General features: G+C 43.0%; 1 protein-coding gene across 2 annotated transcripts; it reads left to right on the top strand.

Moving 5' to 3' along the window:
- The first annotated feature begins 850 nt into the window (after positions 1 to 850).
- Positions 851 to 27,816, top strand: LOC134449683 (carboxypeptidase Q-like). 2 transcript variants are annotated; one of them, XM_063199763.1, is made up of 8 exons: positions 851 to 945; positions 1,223 to 1,673; positions 2,478 to 2,685; positions 3,193 to 3,400; positions 15,537 to 15,648; positions 17,322 to 17,413; positions 24,350 to 24,551; positions 27,401 to 27,816. In XM_063199763.1, exons 2-8 carry the CDS (start codon positions 1,223 to 1,225, stop codon positions 27,559 to 27,561), a joined length of 1,434 nt encoding a protein of 477 aa, XP_063055833.1. In that variant the 5' UTR covers positions 851 to 945; the 3' UTR covers positions 27,562 to 27,816. The 2 variants fall into 2 exon arrangements, with proteins under 2 accessions (XP_063055833.1, XP_063055834.1); XM_063199764.1 differs by having other exon boundaries at positions 909 to 959.

The following is a 27,816-nucleotide window of genomic DNA, read 5'->3' as shown; positions in this document are numbered from 1 at the left end:
TGTGTGCTTGCTTGTGATAGTTTGCATTTGACATAGGCCTTAAAGGATTTATCCGGAGTTGGAACAAATTTGCCTGTTTTTTGCATGTTTGGGATGAAATACAGTCTTGTATTGAAATACAACCTTGAGAATATCTAAATTACGGTCAAGACAACTATTTGACACTAAAGCCCACCAAGTAGATTGCCGAGTGCGTCGCACCATCAGCTGTGGTTACTCGCTATGGAAATAATCATAGCTGATGGTGCGACGCACTCGGCAATCTACTTGGTGGGCTTTAGTGTCAAATAGTTGTCTTGACCGTAATTTAGATATTCTCAAGGTAGTAGCTTCATAAAACACATTCTGCAGACCTTTCAAGAATACATGAAGGACTTTGGACACTTCGGTTTATGTGTGGATACCCTCAACATATTACGAGGTAAGTGTGACGTTGTTTTGAGCTGTGCAAGACTTTAAAATGTTGTGTTTTTGAAATGTGTGTAACCGCCGAAAAACGATGCCCGCATCTTTCATATTGCATAGCTGATATGGCTAACGAGGCTAACGTGATATTATCAAACTTTCTCAAAACGCATCCTTTTGCCTTGATTTTGCTCTAGAGTGACTGTATTTCATCCCAAACATGCAAAAAACAGGCAAATTTGTTCCAACTCCGGATAAATCCTTTAAGTTCAACTGAAAGTTAATTGTAAATTTGTGAATTATATCCACATTTAGATATTCTATAAGAAAGTGAAAAAAAACTATAAGAAATAAAATATTGAGACTGGAGGTGCCATAAGAAAGTTTATTCTGTGTATTGGACACGAATTAGCTGACTGATGACCTGATTAGAACCAGCTGCTCTGCAACTCTTTAAATTCGCGTTTTGATAAAAGACGCTATGTTTGTTCTAAGTGGCGTCCCGTACTCATTTGGCGTTCAGTCTTCAAAATATTGGAGGTTTGTTGTGTTCTGTGCGTATGTCTTAATTTATTCTGTCTGCATTTAAATAGCATGACGTTTATTTCTACAGCATTTAGTCAGTTACATGTATGTTTTTCTGATGTTTTTGGTGTCGCGCAGCTTAGCTTGGCACGTTTAATTCTCTTTTGTAGCCTACGTCGTGTGTTGTTGGCTAGCTAAAGTAATACTTCCGACATTCACATCTCTTTGAAAAGTTTTACACATTTCACTGAACTTATCTCCAAGCTGATACGATGCATTACTCTTTCCCTAGATGATGGAGACATGTATTCGTTTGAAAGCCAGACGCTTAAAGATGCTGCTGCCGTTGCTGATGTTCATGCTTCTACCTCCATCTCTGCATTGTAACCCAAACCAAGGTGGCTCTTTTGCCGACATTGCAACACAAATATCTGGATACAAAGATGTGGCCCTAAAAATAATTGACCTGGCAATGAATGGCAAAGCACAAAATCGATCATATGAGCGACTGGCTGTCTTCACCGACACAGTGGGAAATCGGATAAGTGGGTCAAAAAACTTGGACCTCGCAATTAAATACATGCACAACGCTCTCATTCAAGACGGCTTGGAGAACGTGCATTTGGAACCAGCGAAGATTCCACACTGGGTGAGGGGTCACGAGAGTGCTGTGATGGTCCTTCCACGAAATCACACTATGGCCATCCTCGGCCTGGGTAGTAGTGTTGGGACACCCAGCCAAGGTAAGAAGAAATTGATATTCTAGTTACTTAATTAATTCATTGTCACAATATTTTGGTGTCCTTAAATCTGAGGTTGGCGTCCCCAATTTAGGCACCCACACTCGGATGGATTTTTGCGGGTTGAGTGCACACATCTGCCAAGGAAGATAGACAGATTTCTTACCTCTTTGTTGCCCTTTCAGTTTTATAAAGATGAATTATATGTATGCATGACTCTAAATTGACACCTTCGCTAGCGACGCAAAAATTGAATTTGGAGCCCTATGCAAGCAGAAATCTACATTGCAAGATGGATGATGGCCTTGATGATGGCCTTGCCCTTTTGAGGCCTGACTTTTGCGGTAAAGATTGCATGATCTAAGGAGGATGTTGTGGTTATCTACCACCAAAATAAAGCTGACAAGATGTCTATGAACTCTTGTTTTGCGCAGTCAGCTTCAATGAAACATTACTTCAATGGATTTCCCCCTCTATCGTTAAGAACATATTTGACCACTTCCTTAAATTATGTCCAGTTAGAGGCTGTTTAGCATTCTTGTTGTAGGTTCTTCCCTTTTTCACATCTCCCCTCTGCCCCGTGGATTTTCACATGACATACATGGACTGAGTTTTCCCCCCCACATGCTCTAGTTTGAAATGATTCACTTCGTTGATGTGTTCACATGTGGGAGAAATGACAATTGAGAAAATGCCCCCTTATTACTGCTTCAACAAAAGTAGCAATTTAACTGAATAAATTTGCGTAGGACATTGTCAGTACAATCATTAACGTCTTGTGTCTATGCTGCCTTGTGTTACTGATAGGAATCGAGGCAGAGGTTCTGGTGGTCGAGTCTTTTCAAGAGCTGAGGAGACGGGGCAGCGAGGCCAAAGGCAAGATCGTGGTGTACAACCAGCCGTTTGTCAGCTACGAGGAGACTGTGGCCTATCGTGCTGACGGGGCCTCCGAGGCCGCCAAGGTGGGAGCTGTGGCCTCCCTCATCCGCTCCATCACTCCGTTCTCCATCAACAGGTACTTATGCAAACGCCTCTTCCAAGGTCTCTCTACAGACCCAGTTGGCACGTTTTCCCTCCAAATGCTTTGCACGCTGGGTGGGCCAAACGGGCAGCCGCAAATGGATGGCAGTGAATGAACAACTATGCTCTTGTTCTTGATCACTTTTGTCAGTTTGGTTCACTTCTCTTTGGACTGAATGGCAAAGGTCCTGAATGTATAGCTTCTGAGAGCTGGTTACCTGGTGGTACCCATTGTCTGTATACAAACTGTAGCCATGATGAGGCAGCTGTGGCCCAGTGGTTAGGCAGTTGGTCTTGGAATGGGAAGGTTGTAGGTTTTTAATCAAACATCATGTGGCTTAAATGCCCAAGATTAAAAAAATGGCAAGTATACACTCGCTGTGTGCTCTTGATTGCTAATACAAATAAGATGTTAAAGTTAAATTTACTTGTTAAGCTGGTGACAGTTTATGAACATGTGTTTTTTTAGTTACAATAAAGGCAATGTAATTTTGTTTTGTAGTCCCCACACGGGTTGGCAGTGGTATCAGCCCGGGGTGCGGCAGATTCCCACCGCCTGCATCACTGTGGAAGATGCCGAGATGATGGCACGCATGGCTCGACGAGGCCTGAAGATTGTGGTGCGGCTGCACATGGGCGCCCAAACGTTCCCAGATGTCGACTCCTTCAACACCGTAGCGGAGCTGGTGGGCAGCGAGCACCCAGAGCAGGTGAGCGGGCACCAGTTGGAGTAAAGCCACACTGATGGAGCCAGGGCAGAGCCATGGAAGTAAGAGTTGGGCTAATCCCATTGACCTCAGTGTTCCATTCTTGCATAACAACGGTGCGTCATGGAGCCTCAAACACATGGATTGTAATTGACGTGGTTCCAAAATAGTGGGCATGGAACATAGAAAGTGTGGTAAGCCTTGGCGACTGCACCTTGCTAGGTGTGTGGTCTTGGTCGCCTTCGGCATGGCGCATGCAACAGCAGTCTGTTGCAGACTTTTTTTTTCCCCCTTTACGTTTAGGCCACCTCTGAAACGGCTCCTCCACCTCGCATTCACAAAAGCCCCCACAGCCCCCCCCCCCCCCCCCCCCCCCCCCCCCCCCCCCCCCCCCCCCCCCCCCCCACCCCCCCCCAACCAATGAGGGCACATCAATTCATCTGTTTTACTAATTGGCATGTTAATGTAGAATACTTAAGGGAGGAGGCAAGACGCAGAGTTTGGGCTTGCATGTGCTCGTGCATGGACGCAAGGTTTCACATGAGAAACTGTTTACGCACTTTTTGGTAGGTATCCAGTTTTTTTTTTTTTGCGCATGTGCATCTTTCCAGGTTTTCGCACTTTTTAGTAGGAAATCAACAAGTGTTTAGTATATTCCTTTTTTTGTTAATTTAATTAAATGGCAGTTTCTTCAGGGGAAGATTGAATTCTGTTTTTATATCGGGTTACTTTTGCATCACTAATATTCCAACATTGTGACAATGCGTGCGTCGTAGCATCGTAGCACTTGTTAAATCATGTTTTGAAGGAACAGCGCACCTCATTTCAGTGCACTTCAATTGCTCATATGTAGTAAAGCCCTGATAAAATATGAGAATACATAGGATTTTTTTTTTCTTCGTTTGCATTGCCTAGTTTAACAGTAGCCTATAGCCATATTAAACGTAGCAATGGAAGTCTATGGAACCAAGCAAATCAAATTTGTATTTATAAATTATGTGTAAACGGGGTATATGCAGGGTTTTAAAAAGTATTAAAAGGTGATAAATTCAAAAGCCAAAATTTAATGGCCTTAAAAGTTGTAAATTTCTAGCCTGGTCCTGACCATCCCATAATACTACCATTTCCATTTTGTATTCATGGTCTGGACTTTGTTTGATCTGACGCGATTGCAGGAAGCAGGAAGGACATTTTCGGAAAAATGTTGAACAAACATGTCTGACGTCTATCTATGGCGATGTAGGACCGTTTAACAGGCATGTCTGACAGAACATCCTACCGTAGGATAAATTACAATGTAGAACCGTTTGTCAGAACGCCAACGAAAATCCTACCTACTAATTATCACTTTTTTTTTCAACAGTGATTCGTGCAACTGTAGCCACCTGAGCATGGTACCGTCCTGCCACACTGCTCCCTTTCGGGCATCTTTTTTGCAAAAAACGAAAATGTATTGTAATGTTAAGGAGATAGAAATTACAAAAGATGTCTTGTTAATACTTGCATCAGAGTGTCGTGATGGTTGTAAAAAAAAAGTCTAGTAGTAGTGAAAAGGGGTATTAAATGGTAGTAAATTTGACTTAAAAATTGGTGTATATACCCTGGTAAACCTCTTTTAAATTAATGTAAAATTCACCAGAGTGCAGAACGACTATTTAATTCCGTCCAGTGATCACTTTTGGCTTGATGCGAATGGTTCTATCCACTTCCAATGGTTATGCTAATAATTCTAATACTAAGTACTGAACACACTGAGGAGAAAATGAAATGTGCATTCATGTTTAATACTTGGAAAACGGTTAGAAAGTGAGGACTGTTCTTTTTAAAGCAGGGTGGTTGCCTGGGCTGAAGGAAATGTAGCTAGTGGCTTCAGACCCTCAAATTGGATCCACAGCAGCAAACTGTCCCCACGCTGCCCTTCAGCCAAGTCGAGTGGTGGTTAGCTCGCGAAGTGACCGGTGTCGCCTGCTCTTTGGCTCGCGGCTCGCATTCATCTCGTGTCAGCTCCAGGCACCCAGTGAACCAATTATGAGCAGCATATGCTATATGCGCCTGTCAATCTGTCGAAAGGTTGCAGAGGTCTTGCTGTCATACTTTTCCATAGGGGCTCACACTAGAGCTGTAGACATGGACTAACTTATTAGTGGACTGTTTCATGGACACAAAGAAAGCCGTGTGCTTCTCATATCAGGCTGTCTTGAGCAGAGGGTTGGCATTGATTGGCATTAGGGTTTTTCATAGTCTGAAAAGTTATGGGTGAGTAGATTTATATTTTTAACATGCCAATCAATGAGCCTTTGAAGTGTTAGGTAAGGGTGTAAATCACAGCCTCCATGGCGATACGATTCAATATCGATATCTTATTATTCGATGCAATTCGATTATTTTTGATACTTAGAAATACCCCATGATGCGTAACAATATGATTCCAATTACTTTTGCACTTCTATTATGTTATGTGGCTAGGGCATTGGGCAGGGGCCAGCGATTTGATTATTTTCGATACTTAAGAATGCCCCACAATTCGATTCAACTGTCACATTTATATCGCGATATATCGATACATTTTGATTTATTATTTACACTCCTAGTGTTGGGCATGTGCACATTGCCCTCTAAGCCTTGCCAATCAGTCTGTTTCTTTGGAAAATGGCCCTGCCCTCCACCCCTTCACTTTTCTTCCCTTTTTGTTTTGTTCATGAAGTCCAGGCATGTTCAAAGATTGAGAAGTTGCATGCATGCACCGATGTACAAAAACAATACCGAATTGTTTTAGCTTCTGCTTTTTCAGTGTTTCAGATGGTTGGATTAATCCTAGTAGGTAGGTGGATTTGGTAGTACCTCGTTTCATATGATCAAAGATTGAATCTTGAGCTGGTGGGTGGCGTATGTATTGTCTCAGATGAACTATGTGACAAACTGTGGGAGGAAAACTTAATTTAGCTTGCGAATACGACCTTTTAATCAATCTTGATAAATGTATTTACTGTATGTTACGGTTTGTTGGCCACTCCATTACCTTTTGCACACAACAGGTGCCAATGAAAGCTGCTTCATGCTGTGGTGTGATGTAATGGGGGGTGTTGATTAAAGAGGAGGGGAGATGGTAGCAGCTCAGGACAAGCTGGGCTTGAAATGCTGCACTTCAGGCTCTGTGCCAAAAATACTTGTTCAATCATGTTCAAAACCAGCACTCATGTGTGGTGGCTTAATTTTAACTCCACAAGGCACCTCTTGCACAACCTTCTCATTGCAACATACAGGCCAGTACCCCTCTGTACACCCTCTGAAAGGTTGAAGATGCATTTTTTCCCCCTTGTCTGGCACGTAACTTGACTAATCATTTGGACTCTATGACTACTCTCACCAGGTGGGAGTTTTAAGTCACTAGTGACACGTCCAAATGAGTGAGTTCATGCAGAGTGACCAGATCTGCAGTTTCATGACCAAATGTGGCCCTTCACCACCTGTTGATCATGCACATTGACTAAGCTTTTGGGCTTTTATTGTGAATGGGATGGTGAATATCGTGACTGGAAGACTGGCTGCTGTGGCCTAATGTTTGGGGAGGTGGTCATAAGATTAAGAAGAATAAGGGTTGTAGGTTTGACACCTAGACCTTCGTCCATGGCTGAAGTGCCCTTGAGCAAGACACCCAACCCTACATTGCTCCATGGACTGTAACCAATACCTTGTAAGAGTAAATCGCATTGGATATAAGCGTTAGCGAAGTATAATGTAAAGGAAGGGGGTGGGGAGGGGTTCAAGACCAGTCTGGGCCATTTCCCAACCCTACACTCTGAGTCCCCATGTGTATGCAAACCTGTTCATGGCATAGTGCACCAGTGCGATGCACCACTGCACCCCCATGACTAAGCCTTGTTTTACTGTACATTCCCCTGTTGTTGACATTATAGATGAGTCTAAGATGTGTGTGTGTGTGTGTGAAGCGGGTATGTGGCTCTCCCCTCTGACCATAGCTTGTCTCCTATGTATTCCTGTGAAGAGTTGTTTAATGTAGGGGACCGGTTACTATGAGTCAGTGTGGTCAATCATTAAGTACTTCACAAATATTTGTGTCTGCTCTTCCTTGGCTGTCACGGGTCATCTCGCCATAGGATCTGATGGAGCAAGGCAATGTCGCTCATGTTAATGTAAACTTAGGTTTGCTTTTAGTGAGTCAGGGGTAGTGTGAGGTATAACTGCATGTTAAAATTCCCCTTTTAATTGCAAAGGCCAACCAACAGAGGTGATGTTCTCCAGTCAATTTGATAATGAAGTGTCATACCACATTCACAATTACTGAAACTGGTGGGGCTTAAGCGACGACTAAACTGTTTGCTTGCTTAAGTAGGGGGAGGGGTGTTGGCACTGCTTTTCATAAATAATTCATGGCCCAACTGATATCACTGAAAATGGCAAGAGGCCACCGTGGACTGTGCAGGTATTTTCTTTAGAGGGAATCTAAAGTCCCGCATCCTCGCATGCTGTTCACTCGCTGCCAGGTTTGACGGCTTGCTTCCGATGCTTTGCAAAGAGTCAAAAAGCGAACAGCATTTTGATGCTCATTTAAAAAGGCACATGAATAATACACTTGTAAACCTCTCGGATATTGATGAAATTGTATGGTATCAATTGTACAGTACAAAGGCCTTGTCAAGTAGTATAACAAAACTGTCAATTGAGTGTGGAGGCTAAAAAAGGCCAGATAATTAATTATGCATATGAGCACCTCTCTTCTTTTATGATGTCCACAAGCAGAGAAGAGTTTGTTTCTCCCCCCCTTGTAATCTAGGCTAGATTTTTGCTGGTCTTATACTTTCTGCTTAGATTGTGGGCCATACATGCGCAGCACTTTTATGGGTCAATTACTTTTGGGGGAACTCAGACATCAGGTGGTGCAACTAAGCTACCATAAATTAATAATTGCCAATTAATATGCTTCTTGCATAATCTACAGAAACGCACCAAAAATGATTTCATCCATATAAAACCTAATGCCTTAGCTGTGGTTCCACACATGGACCCTCTATATTACGTTACTTTACACTTTGCTAGCCTTGTCATTTGATCATGGTTTATACTAGTCCTCCCACACTCCTTGCTCATAGCCTGTGGCCTAACTGCACACCGCAAATCCTCACAGCAGAACTTGGCCTCTCTGCTGCAGCAAGGGAAGTCATAGTGACATGTATAGACGTGTCTCGATGGCAAACACGTGTGTACGACTCATCTGGGAAGCTGGAAAGACCTGGTGTGGGAATATGCATCGTCTCATTTCCTGCTGTTTGACTCAGACAGTTAGTCTTATCACTGTTGGATCATCAGCTGACGTGTGTATTGCCCAATGCCTAGAGGGGTGAAGTTGAGAAATTCACTGTTGTTTTTTGTCCTCTGGTAATAGTGCCTGTGTAATGGAAGGGCACGTAGTTTATGACTATCCCCAAGTCGCGGACATGTTTCACAATCCTGTCTCCCCCTTGTGCAATGGCGCAGTGAGACATCCCTGAAACTACTGTAGCACCAGCGGTGTCGCAGGGCTTTGATGAATGCTGGAGAAAAGCCCTTAGCACAGCCGTTCTGGGCCCACTCGTCATGGGCTCTGCTGTGGCTTTTTTGACGTCTGTGACTTGCCGTGATTCAATGCCCCGCGCCCAAGCAACCAAGGTGCCTTTTTCATTAGAGCAGCATGGTAGCACGGTGTGTATCAAACTTTTTCGGCAGACTTGCCCTCCACACTTTAACGCCTGGGGAGGTGAGGCTTTATTTTTCACCAGGATGAACGAGTGAAGTTGGCGTTGTGAGATTATGATGCCAGACCCCTTTCATTTTGGGCCAGCCTTACTGGTTTATTCCCCCCTTTGTCACAAAGGCAGATGCATTCATGGCTCGAAGGGGAATAGAGTTCTTCAGTAACGCGGAAGCATGTAGTAGATTGTAGTCTTTCATGTTAGCATTTAAGGACTTCCTGGTTCGTATCGGCTTCCGGCCTCCATTGGGAATGAATAGGGGCCAGTTTCAAATAAGCTCCGAGTGCAAGCACGCGCTTAGCGAACCCCCGCAAACTGTCGAGGGTGTTAAAAATAGGCTGTAGGTATGACATGGTTGATCATTTTGTGTCCAACTTCGACATAAATACGATGTTGCGTCCATATGCTAAACCCGGAAACTTTTGGCGACTACAGAAGCGGCGCCTGTATCTAATGTCATGTACGTGCGGAGGGTTGTACCCATGGCAACCAAAGGAAAGCATGTAGTTCGGAAGTTTTAATGATCAGAAAGGGGTTAGCAATATTGAATTATAATCGTCATGATATAACATGTGAATACACCAACATGATGATACGATCCGTTCCACTAATGAGAAAGGGATGCGGGGACACGCTAATGTTCGTTGTTGGCGTGCAACTTATATTTTTGCCAAACCTGAATCTCTATGGTGTTTTGCAATGTAAAAAATCGCCATGGAACCGGAAGTCCAAACGCCGCATACAAGTTGACGTCAACGCTGAAGAGCTCAATTCCTGCCAATATGCAGTTGAATTGATCACATTACCCTTGAACTCTCCGTACCAGACAATGTGACATTTTTTTTTGTTTCTGGCCATTTTCATGGGGGTATGGTTTATGTTTAAAAAATAGTGTGTGCGTCTTCATTTGGAACAGGACAGTGAAGGATGGACTGTAATGACTGAGGAGCGATCTGCAAATGACCCGGGCCGGAATTGAACCCAGGTATCTACTGTAGCAGTCTACTGCCCTACCGGTAGGGCTCTGTTAAGAAAAAATATTAGCATGCTCTAAAAGTTAGCTCAGACGTTACTCCTTAAAACGCAGAACCGTCACCAAACCATACCCACCATTAGAATGGCCTGCTTCTTGGGAAAAGCTGAGCAAAAATTGGATGTTGAAATTGGCAGGAATTCACCTTGAAATGCAACACTAATATTACAGTACAGCCCTGGGTCTCTGCAGGCAGCAGCGCCTGACACTTTAGTATAAACTGCAAAGACTGGCTGATCACATGATTGTGGGGTGGATGGATTGAGTTGAGGCGTGTAGTGACCACTGTTGTCCTTGAGTGTGCACTGCTGTTGTCAGGGGAAGCAGTGTGGGTGGCTGACCTCTGCAACTGCTGCAGGACAGCTGATGTGCTTTCCATGATGCCAGTGCTGTCGCGGTGTCTATGCACATCCTGTGCCTGCTAGGGGCGTAAATAATAATCGATATGTATTGATGCATGGATCCTACGGCTGACTTTTGTATCATGGGGTGTAAATAATGAATTATTAATGAAAATAATCGAAGTGCTGGCCCCTGCCCAATGTAGAAGCTGAAAAGCAGTTGGAAAATTGAATTGAATTGTCATATATTGTCGTGGGGCATTCTTGGATATCGAAAATAATCGAATCGCTGCCTTAAGAAATCGATATTGTCATGGAGGCTGTGATTAACACCCCTAGAGCCTGCTAAGGAACTATGCTGATGGGTACTGAGTAAAAAAAAATCTACCTGCCAGCCTTCTCCCCTTTTTCTGCTGGTGTGTGACAAGTCCTTTTGCTGTGACATTTCATTTCACTTGACTGACTCTTTTCTCCTAAGCAGCCTGGTTATTACAGGGTGTTGTTTACAGTCCCTTTAGCGCTGGGATTAGGTGCCTTGCTCAAGGGCACTTTAGTCATGGCTGAAGATGTAGGGAGAAAGATGTAAGGGTGTGACTGGTCTTCAAATCAGATTGTTGCAGATTTCAAACTCCCTAATCATTAGTCCACTCCTGCCCCAACACGCACGCAGCACTGATGGATACAGCTGCAGGACACCTGATGTGCTTCCCATAGGGATGCACATGCTGTTGAGTGGCAAAACTGAGGAAAAAGGTAGACTGACTGGCAGGTAGGTTATTTACCCAGTACACAGATGTATTTGTACCATTATTTTGTCCAATTTTCATCTTCTGTACGATCAAAAAAACATGATGGATGATAATTTCAGAGTTTTTATTCAGTTCATTTAGAAATAATTATTTGGTTCTTGTACGATAATCTCCTCTCCAAAAACAATCATTTTGAGGTTTTGGTGCAATAGTTCAGCATTTTCCATCTGGCAACACTGCTACCCCTCCCTGTGCTGAACACCAGTGGCTGTTTGGGATCCTCCCATTGACTAAGTTAATGCAACATTGCATTACACTTAGCTGATGCTTTTTATCCAAAATGACTTGGTTATTTAGGTACAGGGTATTGGTTACATGCCCTGGAGCAATGCAGGGTTAGGTGCCTCGCTCAAGAGCACTTCAGTCATGGATGAAGGTGCTGGTGAGGGCGGGATTTGAACCTGAAATCCTATGATTAGAGCGCTGGTCTTAAGATCATTGAGCTATGGCTGCCCCAACATGGCACAGTGAGGGATGGAGTTCAGGAAACATTTGCACCCTAAAAATTCCAAGGCAAGGTCATGAGTATAATGCAGTGATGCTTATTGAAAGTAGAGTGGGGGGTTGGGTGTTCCTGTAGCTTATGCGACTTTTCTGAGGATCAGTGCAAAAAATGGCACTCTGTTTACAAGGACATATTTATATGATTTGCACACACCATAATTACACCAGCCTCAAACTGCTTGGGGCTGGTATATTGGGAGATGATGGTGTTTGTTCAGGCACCCAAACTTTTGGACTTTGGTTGTTTTTTGCCCTGCAGCAGGGAGAACAAGCGTTGCTCTCTGGTACGGTGTCTGTATGTACATAACAGTACATGGTGTAAAAATCAAGTCCGTTATCCTTTTCTGGTATTTACATTTTGTCCCTTGGAAGGAACATTGTGTTCAGTTTCTGAACTGTTATGAGGTGTGTGCATATCCATAATTGTTACCATAAGTGGAATGTGGACAGTATTGTCTTTGCACATACCACAGATCTCGTCTGTATGAGTATCAAGTTCAGTTAAAGGCCTCAGTTTTGCTCCACACTGAAGAGTTCTCTTCATTTCTCTGCAAAAAAAAACAATCTAATGAATTTAACACATTGAAGTAGGAGACTATACTATTGCACCTATTTAAGTATTTGAGCACTTACTTGAAAGTGTAATTGTGCTACATGTCTACTACCTGTAAATCACTCTTGCAACATGGCATCATGGCCGATTTGAACAGTCTATCGCGTTTATCAACAGCATCCTTTGCAAGTTAACTTGTGGAGTGCTGTGGAGCACAGCACTCCAAACCAGTACGTTTAGAGATGTTTTTTTGTCTGGGCACAATTAATTCATCCTTTCCCTTGCTTGTTTCGCTGTTCTGTGCAAAAGGAAAGGCTTTACCAACTGGTTGGGGTCAGGCATGGTTTTGGTCAGGGCACAGCAGTTGCCGATACAGTGGGAAAACTGCACAATCCTCGTCACGTGACAAGTGCTTTCCCACAATGTTGAGGACCATGACTTAACTTGCAAATGCATTTCACCTCAACGCAGAATGCACGTGCGTGTATCGTACTTACTTGGTATGATGTCAGTCTGGCTAAATGAAGATGGGAATAGTGTGGTGTTTGCTCGTCTCCACGGTGCAACATCAGCTTCAAAAGACTTGAGACGAACTTCATTGGTTTGATGTGATGTCCTGGTTGGGAGGTTAAGGTGCCACCTACCACATGGCAACGGCATCTAAAGACTGCAGTGTCTTGCTCGGTTTGTCATTGATGACTTTGCTTTGGCTTCAGCAGTGGTAAAAATGTAATTGGAAATGACAGGTGGCTTTCTTGATGGAATCGCGTCACATTCCACATTCTGTGCCTTAGTTGGACACTTGTTTTGTACAGGGAAGACGGTGGCATTCATCAGTCAGGGATTTCTCATCACCATGTTCTTGCCCTTGCGCTTGTCTGCCCACCCATGGCACCAGTTTCCCAATTATGCTCTAAAGCCCTTTAATTAACCACCGAATCCGCGCATAGCCACTTATCTTTGACTTTCGGGAGGCTTAATAAGGACAAGGAGCGGGCTTAAGCGCGGGCTGTCTGACACTTGTATTTCTCCATACTTTAAATAAAGATGTCGGCCTACTCTTGGCAGACTGAAGCACAAGTCAGAAGTCTGTGTCGGCTTTATTACCACGTTACATTTTTGGCTGTTGGCTGGGGTACGTTTTGCTTGCTTGGACTCGGCCGCAGCAGCTATTAGAATGTGATTCATGTCTGCTTTTGTACACCAAAGGATGTTTACCGTCAAGGTTCTGCCCCACAAGAAGGATCTGTAAGGCAGGAGGCTCGCCAAGCAACTGGCTTTTTTCCAGGCCTCAAAAACGTAGAGGTGTGTTTTTTTTTTTATTCCATGTAAAAAAGTATGCATGCACATAAAAACAGTTTGAAGAGTTCTGTTAGTTTTTTTTAGACACCTTTTTTTTCATTGCCTTATGGCTGAAGAGGTTCAGGTCAATAATTTCGGTGGATTAGCTCAATTTCTGCACAGAACGGCGATCTACTTGACCCAGACAAGGCCACACACGCCTCTCTTGAACACCTCTGCGGGTCCATAGTCCAGGCTACATTTCAACAGAGGAAATTTTGCAAAGTCTCTGATGTGTAGAGCTCTGCATCTCAGCAAAAAGTGCTGCACCGCACTGCAGAGTTTTTAAATTTTATTTTGAATGCTCATGAGATTTCTGGTTGGCTGCAGGAGCTGTGCTGTGGAAAGACCCCCAGTACTCCCAGGACTGCTGATCAAGATCCTTTTGTTCTCTGTTGCCCCAGCAACTACACCTTGGACTTCACATATGAATAGTAGAATAGGGGGGTTTCTACAGGAAGACTGCAGGAGGCACAAATACCCAGAGAACAGAGAAGTCTAATTATTCCTTACAGATTCTTTTTTTTTTTTTTTGAGGAATCTAGATGCACCCTTGTACTTTTTTTTTTATCCATATACATCCATTGAATGCAATGCTGCTTTATGTAGAAGGTTAGGGGTGGGACTCGATTAACAACAAATCTAATTATTATGCGATTCAGGTGAATTATAAAGTCTCCAATTTCCTTCAGAAGCAACAATTTAAGAAGTGAATGTCACCAATGGGACTGCTACTACCAATGTCTCCAGCAGCATCTGTGACCTTGACATCTTGACCGTAATTTCTCCCAATATGGTTTTATTGAGCTGTAGATTTGTTTTCTCTTGTTTGCATTTTAATGGGCTTATTACTTCAAAGGCTACTTGTGACATTTTGGTCAATGTCTGACAACCTGGCTGTGTGTTTTGACAAACCAACCTCTGGCCTGCCTCAGCTGCAAAATACAGGGCGATTAAATATGTGGACTTGCAGCCAAGGGTTTATGTGCAAACAGCTCGACTTGGTGTGTGCCATCTTGAGGTGTGGGTGTGGGTGGCTTGTGTGATCTGTGACTGTGGATTTTACTGTATGTGTGTTGACTGAAGTTGGCTCTGAAGACAAGGCCAGGCAGCCCTCCCACAGGTGCTGCTGCTGCTGACTATCAGAGAATCTGTGAACATGCACGCACACACACACACACCAGTCGGCAGTCAATCAGCCTCACTTTACACTAATTGACTTTCAACCAATTCAATTTCATACATTTCACCAAAAGACAAATATCCCTAACATTTTGTCAACGGTGTACGGTGCATGGATATTTGGAGTTGGTCTCAGAACACTGCCTCTACTACATATCCATCTAAAGAACCATGTCTGGCAATGCCTGGAATTAAATGTATTCATAATGAATGAGCTAAAGTAAGTAAAAGCACGGTATGCCTTTCCTTGCTTCTTAGGCATTGCAGTGCTTTAGACCAAGAGCCCTTATGACACCAGTTGACTTGTACTCAGTGTTGCTACAAATACGATAATTATAGTACGTCTGTTATGCATCATTATGTACGCTAATTTCAGAGGTTCAATTCAATTGCTTATAACAACCATTTGGTTGGTGCACAATTATTTCCTCCCAAAAAGGATAATTTTGAGGTTTTGTTACAATATTTCAGCATTTTCCAACTGGCAACACTGATTGCAAGGGTGGTAAAAAAAAGGGCGGTCTGCCTTTCCTCGCCTAAGCATTACAGTACAGTTGACACCAGTTGATTTGTACTGTAATATGGGAGGTAAATGAAGAGCGGTCTGCTGTTTCCTTCCCTCTCAGGTGGTGCTGCTGAGTGGTCATCTTGACAGCTGGGACGTGGGCCAGGGGGCCATGGACGACGGCGGCGGTGTGGCCATCTCTTGGGAGGCCCTCAGTCTCCTCCGGGACCTTGGTGAGACCATTTTGTTTGTGTGTGGGCCCCACTAATGAGTCTCACACAATGTGTGCACCAGAAAAGACGTACACTACCCAAGAAGCCGAGGTCTGCGTCATGGCTCATTACCATCATATTAGCTTGACGTTTTAATCGCTGAAATTCCTTCTGGACGCTTTATTCGCCAACCCTCCATGGAGAAATAATTACTTCCGTCACTCAGGTAGCGTAAGTTGCTCTTGGTGTACACATAGCCTAACTCAAATGGCCATCAGGCTCTGGGCTTTTGCATGTGAGGGCGGCCTGCGAGGTATGCCTCGCTTGTGGCCTCATGGACATATCTATGGGCCTCCACTCCACTCATCAAACTCTAGACTGCATTTATTCACATCCTCCCATGGACTCCAAAAGAATGGCAGTATGTTTTAAGATGGGGGATTATTGACAAGATTATTGACAGTCATTTCTGTAGAAAATGCAATCCATTGTGTATTGTTATTGTGCATTATCGCTGTATGTGGGAATGTGAAGTTGAGTCAAAGTGCTTTCAAATGCATACGCATTCACACTCCAGTTCTGGAGGCTGTCGTATGGCGCCAATTGCCTGGGATTCATGTGAGTGCACACATGCGCGTGTGCATCATAATCCTGAAAAAAAATACTATGGAAGCGATCGTAACAGTATAAATTCATAACATCAAGACCTAGCCTACTAAACCCTTTAACTTTAGCCCAGTGAGCTTCTGGTGAGTCCCAGTGAAGGGCAACTGAAGCCAAACACTATAAATCCACTCCAGTTTGTTGGCCCTGAAGCAGACCTCTGGATGGCTACTGTACACAGTAAGTTGTGAGGTCCTTCATTGTGGTTGTGGAGCAAGGCCAAGTTGTAGACTTGACTCTCAACCGTCTTTGTGTGTGGGGGGGGTCCCGCAGGCTTGTGTCCAGAGCAGGGGTCCCCAAACTTTTTTCTCTGGGGGCCACATTATCGTTCCTGACTGTGATCAGAGGCCGGGATCAATCATGTGGGCTGTATACTAGGTCACTGCCTGTTATAGCCATAATTTTTAGCACCGCAATCGCCATTACACGCTGCAGAAGGGTTCTGCCCAAAACGTTCGTAGGCGAATAAGCAGAGAAAAGTGCTGTTCCATCATTCAAAAATTCTAGAACAAAAAAGTTCATCATTACAAGTGATTTGCAAAATGTGAGTACTTAATGTTTTTTTTTTCAATTTGAAATACCACAGGTATTCCTTTTTAATTCGCAATACCCATGTAAAAATAGCAAGGAAAGGTTAGAAAAATATAGTGATTGACAGTTTAGGAGTGATCCAATAGAAATTGTAGGCCTGTTTATATTGCAGATATTGATATGACAAACTATTTATTTTTCACTAACTTAGTGTAAATCACCAGAAGTTTGTCTTGATAGTTTATCTTTTTTTCTGTGAGGATTGCTTCTTTGGGCCAGTTCAAATGGTGAGATGCAGAGAGCTGGAGGGCCGGTCAAAGGGGCCCCCGGGCCTTAGTTTTGGGATCCCTGGTCCAGAGAGTATCGGCTTCTCCTAAGATCCTCATACGACCCAAATCATACATTTGGTGTAGACCTAACCAATTGCTAATACTAATGCATTCAGCTCAACCAACTTCATAACCTGTCCCACGTTCATGTCTCTTTTTTTCTCCCCACAGGCTTGCGTCCAAAGAGGACAATCAGGATGGTGCTGTGGACAGCAGAGGAGCCCGGAGGTGTTGGAGCTAGACAATACTTCGAGCAGCACAAAGTGAATCACTTCTGATTTTTCTTATACTTAACTTTTTTTGATGGCTGAGTTCTGTGTTTTGGATGCATTGGTTTATTTGAAGTACAGTACTTCAGTCATTAGATGTACAGTTGAGCTCACACAATCATCGGAGTCAACAACCAGATCCAGCCAAAACATGTAATTTTCAAACTGAACTCTTGGCCCCATAATGTCATTGACTTTTACTGTTGGATTTTGTTAAAATTCCAAAAGTACATTCGTCAGGTCCTGAAGACCTTGCTGAAATGTGCTGTGGCTTGAAAATGATTAACAAAGCCCCATTGCCTAGCTGACCGCAGCACAGTGTAACACTACCCCCCTCAGCATTTCATTCTGATCCGGGGGGATAATCGGCCCAGGCTCAGTGATTGGTTTGCCAAGCTACCTCTTGGCCCTTCTCTCCAGAAACTCGGACTACTGTCTCGCATAAAATGAACAGTCTCTGGAACCGCACCACTGATGCTGACGGTTGTGGCTGGAACCAACGGTTGGTGTTCAAACTCTAAGTGCAACCAACAGGTCATTGCAGCAGTCTCGTCTCTGATGCCCAGATATACATTTTCTGTCACTAGGCGTGTTCATTTAGAGTACTGGGCTATAGTCCGAGCAATGGGTGTTATATAGTGGAAGAATTGCTCACAAGATGATACAAGCATGAAACTTGGCACAGGTGTTCATTAGGACATGCTTATCAATATCAGGGGTGGAGCCACTGAGAAATCCATTTTGCATAGCAACGGTTGCTAGGTAAAGCATTTTCCTTAGCAACCAGCATCAATGATGCCGTTTCTGATTGTTTTTGTGGAATCAAGGCATCTGTATCTTGAGTCAATGTCCTAAAATGACTGTAGCAATACTTAAAGAGGTTATATACTGGACATGTACCATAATGACCCCTAATGATGTAATTTTATCTACCCAAAAGCATTGTAATTATGTGAATAATAACATGTAAAATGATAACTTCTTTTTAAAATTATGTCAAGTAAAATAGGTTTTACAAATGTCTCTATATGGCAGGCCTATCTTTATATTATGTACATGTACCAAATGCCAACTGACCAGACAAAAATAATTTCAGAAAGAAAGAATGCATACAGTACAGTACATGGTATATCCTACATGCGCTGTCATCTGACAGTGATCCTCGTGCTTACCCCACTATTATTAATTATTATATCTAAAACTAAATGGGCCACACATCTTTAGAACAACTGTAATGTTTTTTCAACCTAAATGGCCTAATTATATGTTATAGATAAGGTAAATATAAGTTACATTTAAAACAACAGATAATATTTGGAATGAAAAGAAAAGTGTTTCTCCTACCCCGTTAATAATGTTACACCCTACTGATTGTATATTGTAGCCTATTTACAAAGTTAAAAGTACCAAACCTTTCATTTCTATATAGCCTATACCACTAAACTAAAATATTTCAGATAACTATGGATTACTATTGACATACTATAGTTAGACAGAGTTCAATTTAACATTTTCAATTTTCAATTGGTAGAATTTCACTGCCAAAGCCATTGTTTTCTCACAGTCAGCTTTGTGTAGTCGGTGCATTTTGAAACCATTAATAGTCTTGACATCTGCTCTATCAAGAACACTTCAGCAACAGGACAAATTGCCCTGGCTTCAGACAAACTTGATCAAAGAAACTTCCACTGTGCTCAGCGAGTCCATCCCCACTCAGACAGAGAGGGCAACTGCCAATACGGCACCATATGCCTGCCTTTTAATAGCCAACTGCCCCCTTGATATGCTGCGGCAGGGTAGCCTTGTTGAGTGGGACTCATTTTGATCGCAACTGTTTAGAGAAGCCATGTTCTTAAATGGCTGTTGACCTTCTTGAGATTGAATCGGAAACCTCACACCTCGACCATTTCTTAGGGAGGTGTGACACTAACAACTGTAGAAAAATATTAATTCTCACTATTACCTCAACTAGAACAGAAGATAATGCTTAGAATGAGGAGTGAAATGTTCCTTGAGCATTGTTCAATACAATAGATATGTGTTTAAAGACCACACACATTCTGTCCAAAAACCTCACCATTTTGCAGGATTCACAAAAAATCAGCTATAGCAAGAGACTGGAATTGGTTTTCACAGTGTTCAAAATCTGACAACTAATAGTCTGCATGTATTGTATATGAGTATGTTTGCATGCATTTATGTGAGCATGCTTATGCTATAATTACAGTAATATCAATGGGACACCTCATTGACCGCTCCACACCACACAGACTAGCATAATTTGAGATGATATGAGGTAAGATAGGGGCAGTCATGGGTAAGCGGTTAGGGTGTCAGACTTGTAGCCCAAAGGTTGCCTGTTCGACTCCCGACCTGCCAGGTTGGTGGGGGGAGTAATTAACCAGTACTCTCCCCCATCCTCCTCCATGACTGAGGTACCCTGAGCACCGTCCTGCCACAGTGCTCCCTTGGGGCGCCCTTGGGGGCTGCCCCCTTGCACGGGTGAGGTATAAATGCAATAAATGCAAACGCAAATGTAAATGCATAAGTGCAGTATGCAGTGAACACTTGAGTGGTGTGTCACAATGACAATGGGAGTTGGAGTTTCCCAGTTGGGCTTTCACTTTCACTTGTGATGCCATTGTTTTCAATGGGACACCACACATGCCGCTCAGAACCAGAAAATGAACTTGCTATATTTTCAAGTAGCAGGATTTCCGTGGGCCCCGCCGCCCCAACCAGGCCACCCCATGGTCAGAACTCTCCTGATCTACTGTATAGGAACTATATCAGAAACCAGACAAAATTATAAAAAATATATGTTCAACCTATCCCCACACAAAGACTCATTTTAAATGAGTGCTTAGGTCACTGTTGTCTATCAATTGTGTTGTCTGTGGCATTTAACTGAAATGCATTGGTTTTACTGTTCAGAATTTTCAAGTGTACCTGTTTTCCTAAATGTCCGCAGACTTTTCAAGTGTACCTGTTGTCCTAAATGTCCGCAGTATTCTTCCCCCAGGAACCAAACTACCCCAATTGTCAGTCCCCCCTTTCGTCGCCCAACCACGAGAAACAAGGTTATTCGTAAAGGCACCACGAGACTTAAAGTGGATTTTTTTCTGTTTTTCTCGTAAAGACTTCCCGTTTGGCTTCAGCTACTGTTGGAAATGTGGCATGTCAGGCAATTGCCTTCACCTTTGAGTGATGGAATACTGAAATTGTTGGAATTCCTGAATTTCCCTTCATTAGCAATAGATCAGAAATTATTTAGATGAATAAGTGAATCTTACATGCCATTTCCAGATGGTAATGTATGCATGGTATTTTAGATGAAGTAGTATGTAGGCATGAAGGTTTGTTAAATTTAGATATGCAATGTAGAATGTTTGCCAAATGTAACTAATTCCTATGCTGATAACTTGAATTGTTGTCCTTTCAGATTTCCTCTCTTTGCACAGCTCTCCATCTTATGTATGGATTGACTGTTTTTACATATGGATTGAAGAGTATTTTTTCATTCACAAAATACCAAGTGTCCCCACTTTTTGGAAACCAGTTTGTATCGTAATATGTTGTAGCACCCAACTCACCAGACTATAGTGATCAATAAAAAGCTACAAGGGCATGTCAAGAATCACTTCGCTAGGTTACACTTTACAACACAGCACTGTACTAACTGTAACTTCATGTACGCTTTTTGTCTTGCCAAAATGTTCAGTTTTGAATAGTCAGGTGGCCTGACTAGGTACATGTATAAGGATAAAGACAGGCCTGATGTGTAGTGACACGTGTAAGCCATATTGAGACTTGATGTCAAAAAGTAAATAGAGAAGTGTAGGCTACTGTATATTGTATTTTTCACATCATTGCTATGACTTCAATGGTGAAAATGACATGAAATGGGCTATTGTGACACATGTTGCTAATGTATAATATCTTGAAGGATTAATGTAGTGATTTTAGGACACGCGGTCAAGATTCAGACATCACAATATCACTGAATTGCTTAGAACCTGTTTTCATTGATGCTGGTTGCTACTGTAAAGGAAATGGTACATACTGTATTTGTAATATATAGCCTCTCTCAACATTTCTACAGTGATTTTAAGACAATGACTCAGTGTACAGATGCCTTAATACCACAAAACTGCACCATTGCTGTTGCTAAGGCAAATGCTTTACCTAGCAACCGTTGCTATGCAACATGGAATTCTGAGTGGCTCCACCCCTGATATTGATAAGCATGTCCTAATGAACACCTGTGCCAAGTTTCATGCTTGTATCACCTTGTGAGCGATTCTTACACCCATTGCTTGCACTACTAGCCAAGAAAGGCTCAAGTTCTGGAATTTGGCCACTGACCCATATGTTCTCCTGCTGCTGGCTCTCTACCATGAGGGGGAGGACTACATTTCTTTTGATCCCTCTAAATCACTGTAGTGCCGGGATTCTGAAACTAGCAGACGTGGCTTTACAGGAATGAGGCGTTCAAACATCCTTAACGTAGTAAATTAGACTAACCCGCCTAGTTGGGCGCCTAGCTGGTTCATTATAGGATCACTACAACAGGCCACCAGCCCAGCCCACCAATAACGATGCAAGTTTTTTTGTTTTTTCCCCCTCTGAATCTTTGGGGTGGGCTTTGGCAGGACCATCGAGTTAGAACGCTATAGACTAGAGGTGACCCTGCCCACTTTCACGGCAATCCTAGCAGCTATTATTTGTAGGTAGACCTGAGCAATGAATGGAGAAGGGGGCTCACCACTGTCAAAAATGGCTTAATGTGAACCTCAATGACTGTACAAGGACAAAAGTTGAAATTTGCTGCTAAATATCTACTTAACAGTCCTAACTAATATGAACTGATTTTAAAATGTATTTAGTAACTCGTATTATTTAAGTAGATATTTGGACATTTCAAATCTGTTCCTTGATTTAATGAATTGTTGCGTGTTAAATCTGGCTTGCCAGGCTAAATCATGGCTTTCCCAGGTTCTTAGGAGATCCATGTGATCTTTTTGTGTCATATCCATGCCATTTTATAGTGTCTGTGGGTGGTAAAATCTTGCAAGAATGACTGCCCATGCTTAGTCAGTGGATATTAAACTTGACAACTGTAAGCAGTGAAGACACAAGGCAAGTCAAACTAGCTTGGAGTATTTCGTTACCTCAGCAATGACATAAGCTTCTCTAAATTACGTATTGAAAGTATGTTGTAATGGGCCTTACATAGCTGACTCAAGCAAAGAGCCTTACTGTGCGTAAATGAGTGGTTCATTATATCCCCGAAACGCGGAGCGTCGGGGATGTAATGGTTTTGCGTGCGCCGCCGCCGCGTAAGGTCTTTCGTGTTAACGCGATAACTTTTGAACGGATGTTTGGATTTGTCCCAGATTTTTTGGGTGAATGCTCTAGGGCAGGTTCATGAACTGATTCGAGTTTGGAGGTCAACACTTTCAAGATGGCTGAATTCAAGATGGCCGAATTTTTGTTTGGTCCATAACTTCTGACCGGGTGGATGGATTTGTCCCAGATTTGGTGTGTGAATGCTGTAGGGTAGGTTCATGAACTGATTCGAGTTTGGAGGTCAACACTTTCAAGATGGCTGAATTCAAGATGGCCGAATTATTGTTTGGCTCATAACTACTGACCGGGTGGATGGATTTGTCCCAGATTTTGTGTGTGAATGCTCTAGGGTAGGTTCATGAACTGATTCGAGTTTGGAAGACAACACTTTCAAAATGGCGGAATTTTCATTTGGCCCATAACGTCTGACTGGGTGGATTGATTTGCCCGGTAACACCTTATTTTAATGGTTCACCATTTCAGTGAATCTACCATATTAGGTACAGTATAATAACCAATGTAACAATATTTAATACCATGTAATACTAGTGTAATACCAGTGTAACAATATGCAATATCAGGTACAGTGTAATAACGAGTGTAACAGTATGCAATACCATGTAATATAGTGTAATACCAGTGTAACAATATGCAATACCATGTAATACCACTTACGCACAAACACATGATGTAATTTTAAAAAAATGGCGGTGTTACACTGGTATTACATTGTATTAAACATTGTTACACTGGTTATTACACTGTACCTAATGTGGTATATCCACTGAACCATTAAAACAGTATTACCATTTGCCCCATTTTTTGCTTCATTTTCACAATAGTCGTTTGGTTTTAAGCCTATGCACATCATGTCACGTCTGTATGTATCATATACGTTTACGAAATGGTGGACGGGAGTGGTAGGAATGATGGGGGACTGGAAGCGTCGCGTTTCGGGGATATACCTTAAGCAGTCGAAGGCGACTGCACAGGCAGTCTAGTTCTTTTTCTAGTTTTGCAGTGCAGATCACTGTTGCATTTGATGTTTGAATGCATCTTACCTACATTAGTCAATCACGTTTTTTTAACGCACCTTGGCAGCCAGCACGTAGCCTGCTGGACATCTATGCATTGGCGTTTAAAGGTGCACTGTGTAGGATGGTGGCCAGAGTAGGTATTATAGCTATGCTGCTCATTGAAACTGTGCTTTCTACTGTCAAATTTGATCTTTTCTTGAATATTTTCTAAATAATGAAATTATTTTTTACTAGTAGGACCGAGGTACAGTAAGTTTTGCAGCCAAAAATGTCTATTCCTGATCATTCAAAATGGTGGACAATGGGAAAATTGCACTCTTCATACATGATTAGGGGGTCCTTCTTCAGTCATAATGAACACTTAGTATTACACTAAGTTTTCATGGAAAATGTAACATTTGTGAATGGGCAGCACGTATTGTGGCAATAAACTACTACAAATATTACGCAGTGCACCTTTTAAAGCCCCTTACTGGTGTTGAAATGCATGCGTTGACCTATGAATTCATTGACCCGGCTGACTGACTGTCTTCCTCTCTCCAAGGCCAACATTTCCAACTTCGACCTGGTGATGGAGTCGGACCTGGGCACCTTCGCCCCGCTGGGTCTGCAGTTCACGGGCTCCAAGCAGGCCCGGGCCGTCATGCAGGAGGTGGTGAAGCTGCTGGCCCCCCTCAACACCACCACACTGGAGGAGCACGGGGAGGGCACCGACATAGACATGTGGATGCAGGCCGGCGTGCCAGGTGAGCCTAACCTGCCGTGTGTGCGTGTGTGTGCCCTTGAGGGTCCAATCAGTGGGGAAAAAAGGAGGGAAACATTGGGGTTACTTGTGCTACTGGTACACTTGGTTGCATGTTTTTTAAAAAAGAGCTTACTAAGCGCCATAAAGCAGCCACAAAGTAGCCACAAGGGTAAACGGCCAAAGACATCAGACGGAATTGGCAGAAGTAAGGGGCTTGGGGTGCGTGGCAGGAAAGCAGAAAATGCCTGTGCTCTGAGTTATCTGAGTTTCAAGTCTGAGTTTCACATTATGCACTAATGATTTGGTTGATGATCTTTCTGTGGTTTAGCACAAGACAGTCTTTCAATCTGTCTGGTATATTATTTAGTGCATTCAAGTCCTCGGTTGGCTGTTCATGCAACAGGCATGCCTCTTTTTTGTACATGTACAGTACATAGTTGAGCACTGCCACCTACATGAAAAAAAATACTTCTGGAGAAACCAATGGACCTGTGTGGGTTCAAAACCAACAACATGCTAAACAAACGAATGACTCCCAGAGCCAGCTGTATAAACATCCCCCCCCTCCCCCAGTGAAAATGTGTCTGACTTTGAATTCATTTCCCCAATTTTGGAACTTTAGTGGCCTGTGTGTCCCCAGTTTTTAGCCGTTCTGTGGCCTGTGCTCGTCACTGAGGGTTGGGGTCTTGTGTGTCTGTGGGCTCTGCGCTGGACAGGCTTCACGGGAATACCTCAGTCTTGTGGCACGCCGCTCCTACACCAGCTTGCTGCTGATTGGCCAGAGAAAAAGTGGGCGTTGCCGCAACAAGCTGGCTACTATTATGGCAGAGGAGGGTCAAACAAGCATTTCTTTCTTTTTCTAAAAAGAGGAGGGTTAGTTATTGATGCTTTTGGATTAGGTGGCTTCCATATGGAAACAGTGGAGGGATTTTTGCCAAATTAAAGATTTTAACTGCAACCACATGCAGCGGCTCTTGTTCGAATGTGCGTCTTCCTGTATGCTCTCTCTCACTCTCTCTCCCTGGTCTCCTTTTGAAAAGGCAACAATACTACAAACCAGGTTTCGTTTGCCAGTTTGTTTTAGTGGCAGACAAGTTGTCTACTGCCATGAATTGCTTTTGCGTGGCTGTATACTTGTAGATGACCAAGAAAAGCTCTATATTGCCCTTCAATAGCCATGTGGAATAAATCAAAGTACTTCTGAAGATCTTGGATTTGACTAGATCTGTAAATCGGGAGTTGTAAGGGCATTGAAATGCAGGGACCAAAACGGGTTTCTATGGTAGTACTAGTACTGTGTTTGTCAGAGTGTAGATCGACCAACTTACTTTTAGCAGTGCTCCATTTTCAACGAAAAGAAAAAAACGATATCCTCTTTGAGTACAAGGGAGGCGCAGCCTCCTGTCCAAAATCACGGTGAACAGTGTTATTTTTGAGTAATGCTTTACACAACTTAATAACATTGCTATTTCATATCCAGCTCCATAGATGCATGTGCTCAACTTGATCAAATCAGGCAGTAATAAGATTCTGCGGTTCATCTAACGTCAGCTTGAAGTTTTTTCCCCTCATGACAACGGTAGTGAGTGGAGTCTCTGGGCGTCAATGGCGTGTGTGAATATGTGCTTTGTCAATGGCAAAATGATTAACGCTCATTGGTTATTGCCCAGATATTTTTTTGATTTTGAGGACCGAGCCTCAGTGGGAGTGAAGGGAGATGGGCGGGAGAGCGATCGGGACTGGAGACTGAAGCTCTGACTTGTGATTGGGTGAACCCCGTGTCAGTAGGTTACAGTAGTTTAAATGTGGATATTTTATTAATTTGACTGAGAAGTCTCGTCGTGATAACCAGTGAGGAAGCTATTCATTGCGGTATATATTCCAGTTTTGTGTACATATTCTTGTAAACCTAGTGTTGCGAATAAAGTCTTAATAGTGGCACGTCCTTATCCTTTTTAATCTCCCAATTCCAAAAGTTGAGGTTGCCTATTTTTCGAGAGGGCTAGCTTGCAAGAAAGCTAGAGAGCTATGCAAAATGCCAAGCATTGTGGATTAAATTCTGGCAAATTCCAGAAGTCCTTATGAGGGGAAAAAATGAATATCAAGGAGCAGAGCAGAGCACTGCCTAATATGGACTTGGTGAAAAAGGTAGGGAAGAACAACCGTTTCTTTTGAGCTTTCGTGGTGTCTGATTAAATGGTTAACTGCAAAGTCTCGTGAGTGACGAGTCCTTGTTTCTTGCTGTGTTGGCAATGTCTAATTATTTATACTTATTTTATTTAAACATTTGGCGCCCTCTAGTGGTAAGCCGTGCACCCAGTAATGAACAAAGACAACGAAGGCAAACCCACATTATGTGGCGGAGGTAGACCTGATGATGATGATGATGATGATGATGATTATAATTCCCACATGAATACAAGGGGTATAATGATTAATTGAATTAGATAATGTGATAGTAGCTCTCTCTGTTAGAATCCCCACCACAGGTCAGTTCCTGTGTTTATGAGAAATCGTGCAGCAGTCTGTTCTGGAATAAAGAGCTACACTCAAATAATTAATAAGAACAATGTGTAGTAAAAAACACCAGCTTTCCAACAAATTTGTTTCAACAAGAGTCCTTTAGTATGTGTGACAAAATTGCCACCCCCTCCCCCCTTTTTTTTGGGGGGGGGCATTCTGGACATTGTAATTGAACAGCCTCCCCTGTTTGACAGACTGCCAGCCGCCACTGCTATTGTGTGAAGTCTAATGCACTTTTTGACATCTCTATAGTTTTTGGTAGTCTTTCTACAGAGCCCCACCACACATTTATACAGCCCCTGTGTTTTTTTTTTTCTCTTCCTCCAGGGGCAAGCCTGCACGTGGCTGACGGCAAGTACTTCTGGTTCCACCACACGGAGGGCGACATGATGACTGTGCAGAGCCCCGAGGAGATGAACCTGTGTTCGGCTCTCTGGGCTGTGGTGGCATACGTGGTGGCCGATCTGGACGACATGCTGCCCAGGTAGCGAACCCCCATCCCCACCCCCCAGCGCCGAGCAAGACCTGGCACATTTGCCTCAAGCTCCCCTACTACATTCCTCAGCACTTTACTTTCAGCACTCCTCCAATGTCTTAATCATGTGTGCAGTATGTACTTATTACAGAACTATTACCCACTTGTCTGGTTGAACAATGGCAAAGTCTTGTGGCACTGAATGTGAGACTTGATCTGCTTTTTCTGTAAATGTGTATTTTCAATAATAAAGTGTGTGATTCCAGTA

The sequence above is a fragment of the Engraulis encrasicolus genome, chromosome 5 (assembly GCF_034702125.1).
Source record: "Engraulis encrasicolus isolate BLACKSEA-1 chromosome 5, IST_EnEncr_1.0, whole genome shotgun sequence".
NCBI lineage: Eukaryota > Metazoa > Chordata > Actinopteri > Clupeiformes > Engraulidae > Engraulis > Engraulis encrasicolus.
The sequence above is the reverse complement of the archived record's forward strand: the minus strand, read 5'-3'. Positions and strand labels throughout refer to the sequence as shown.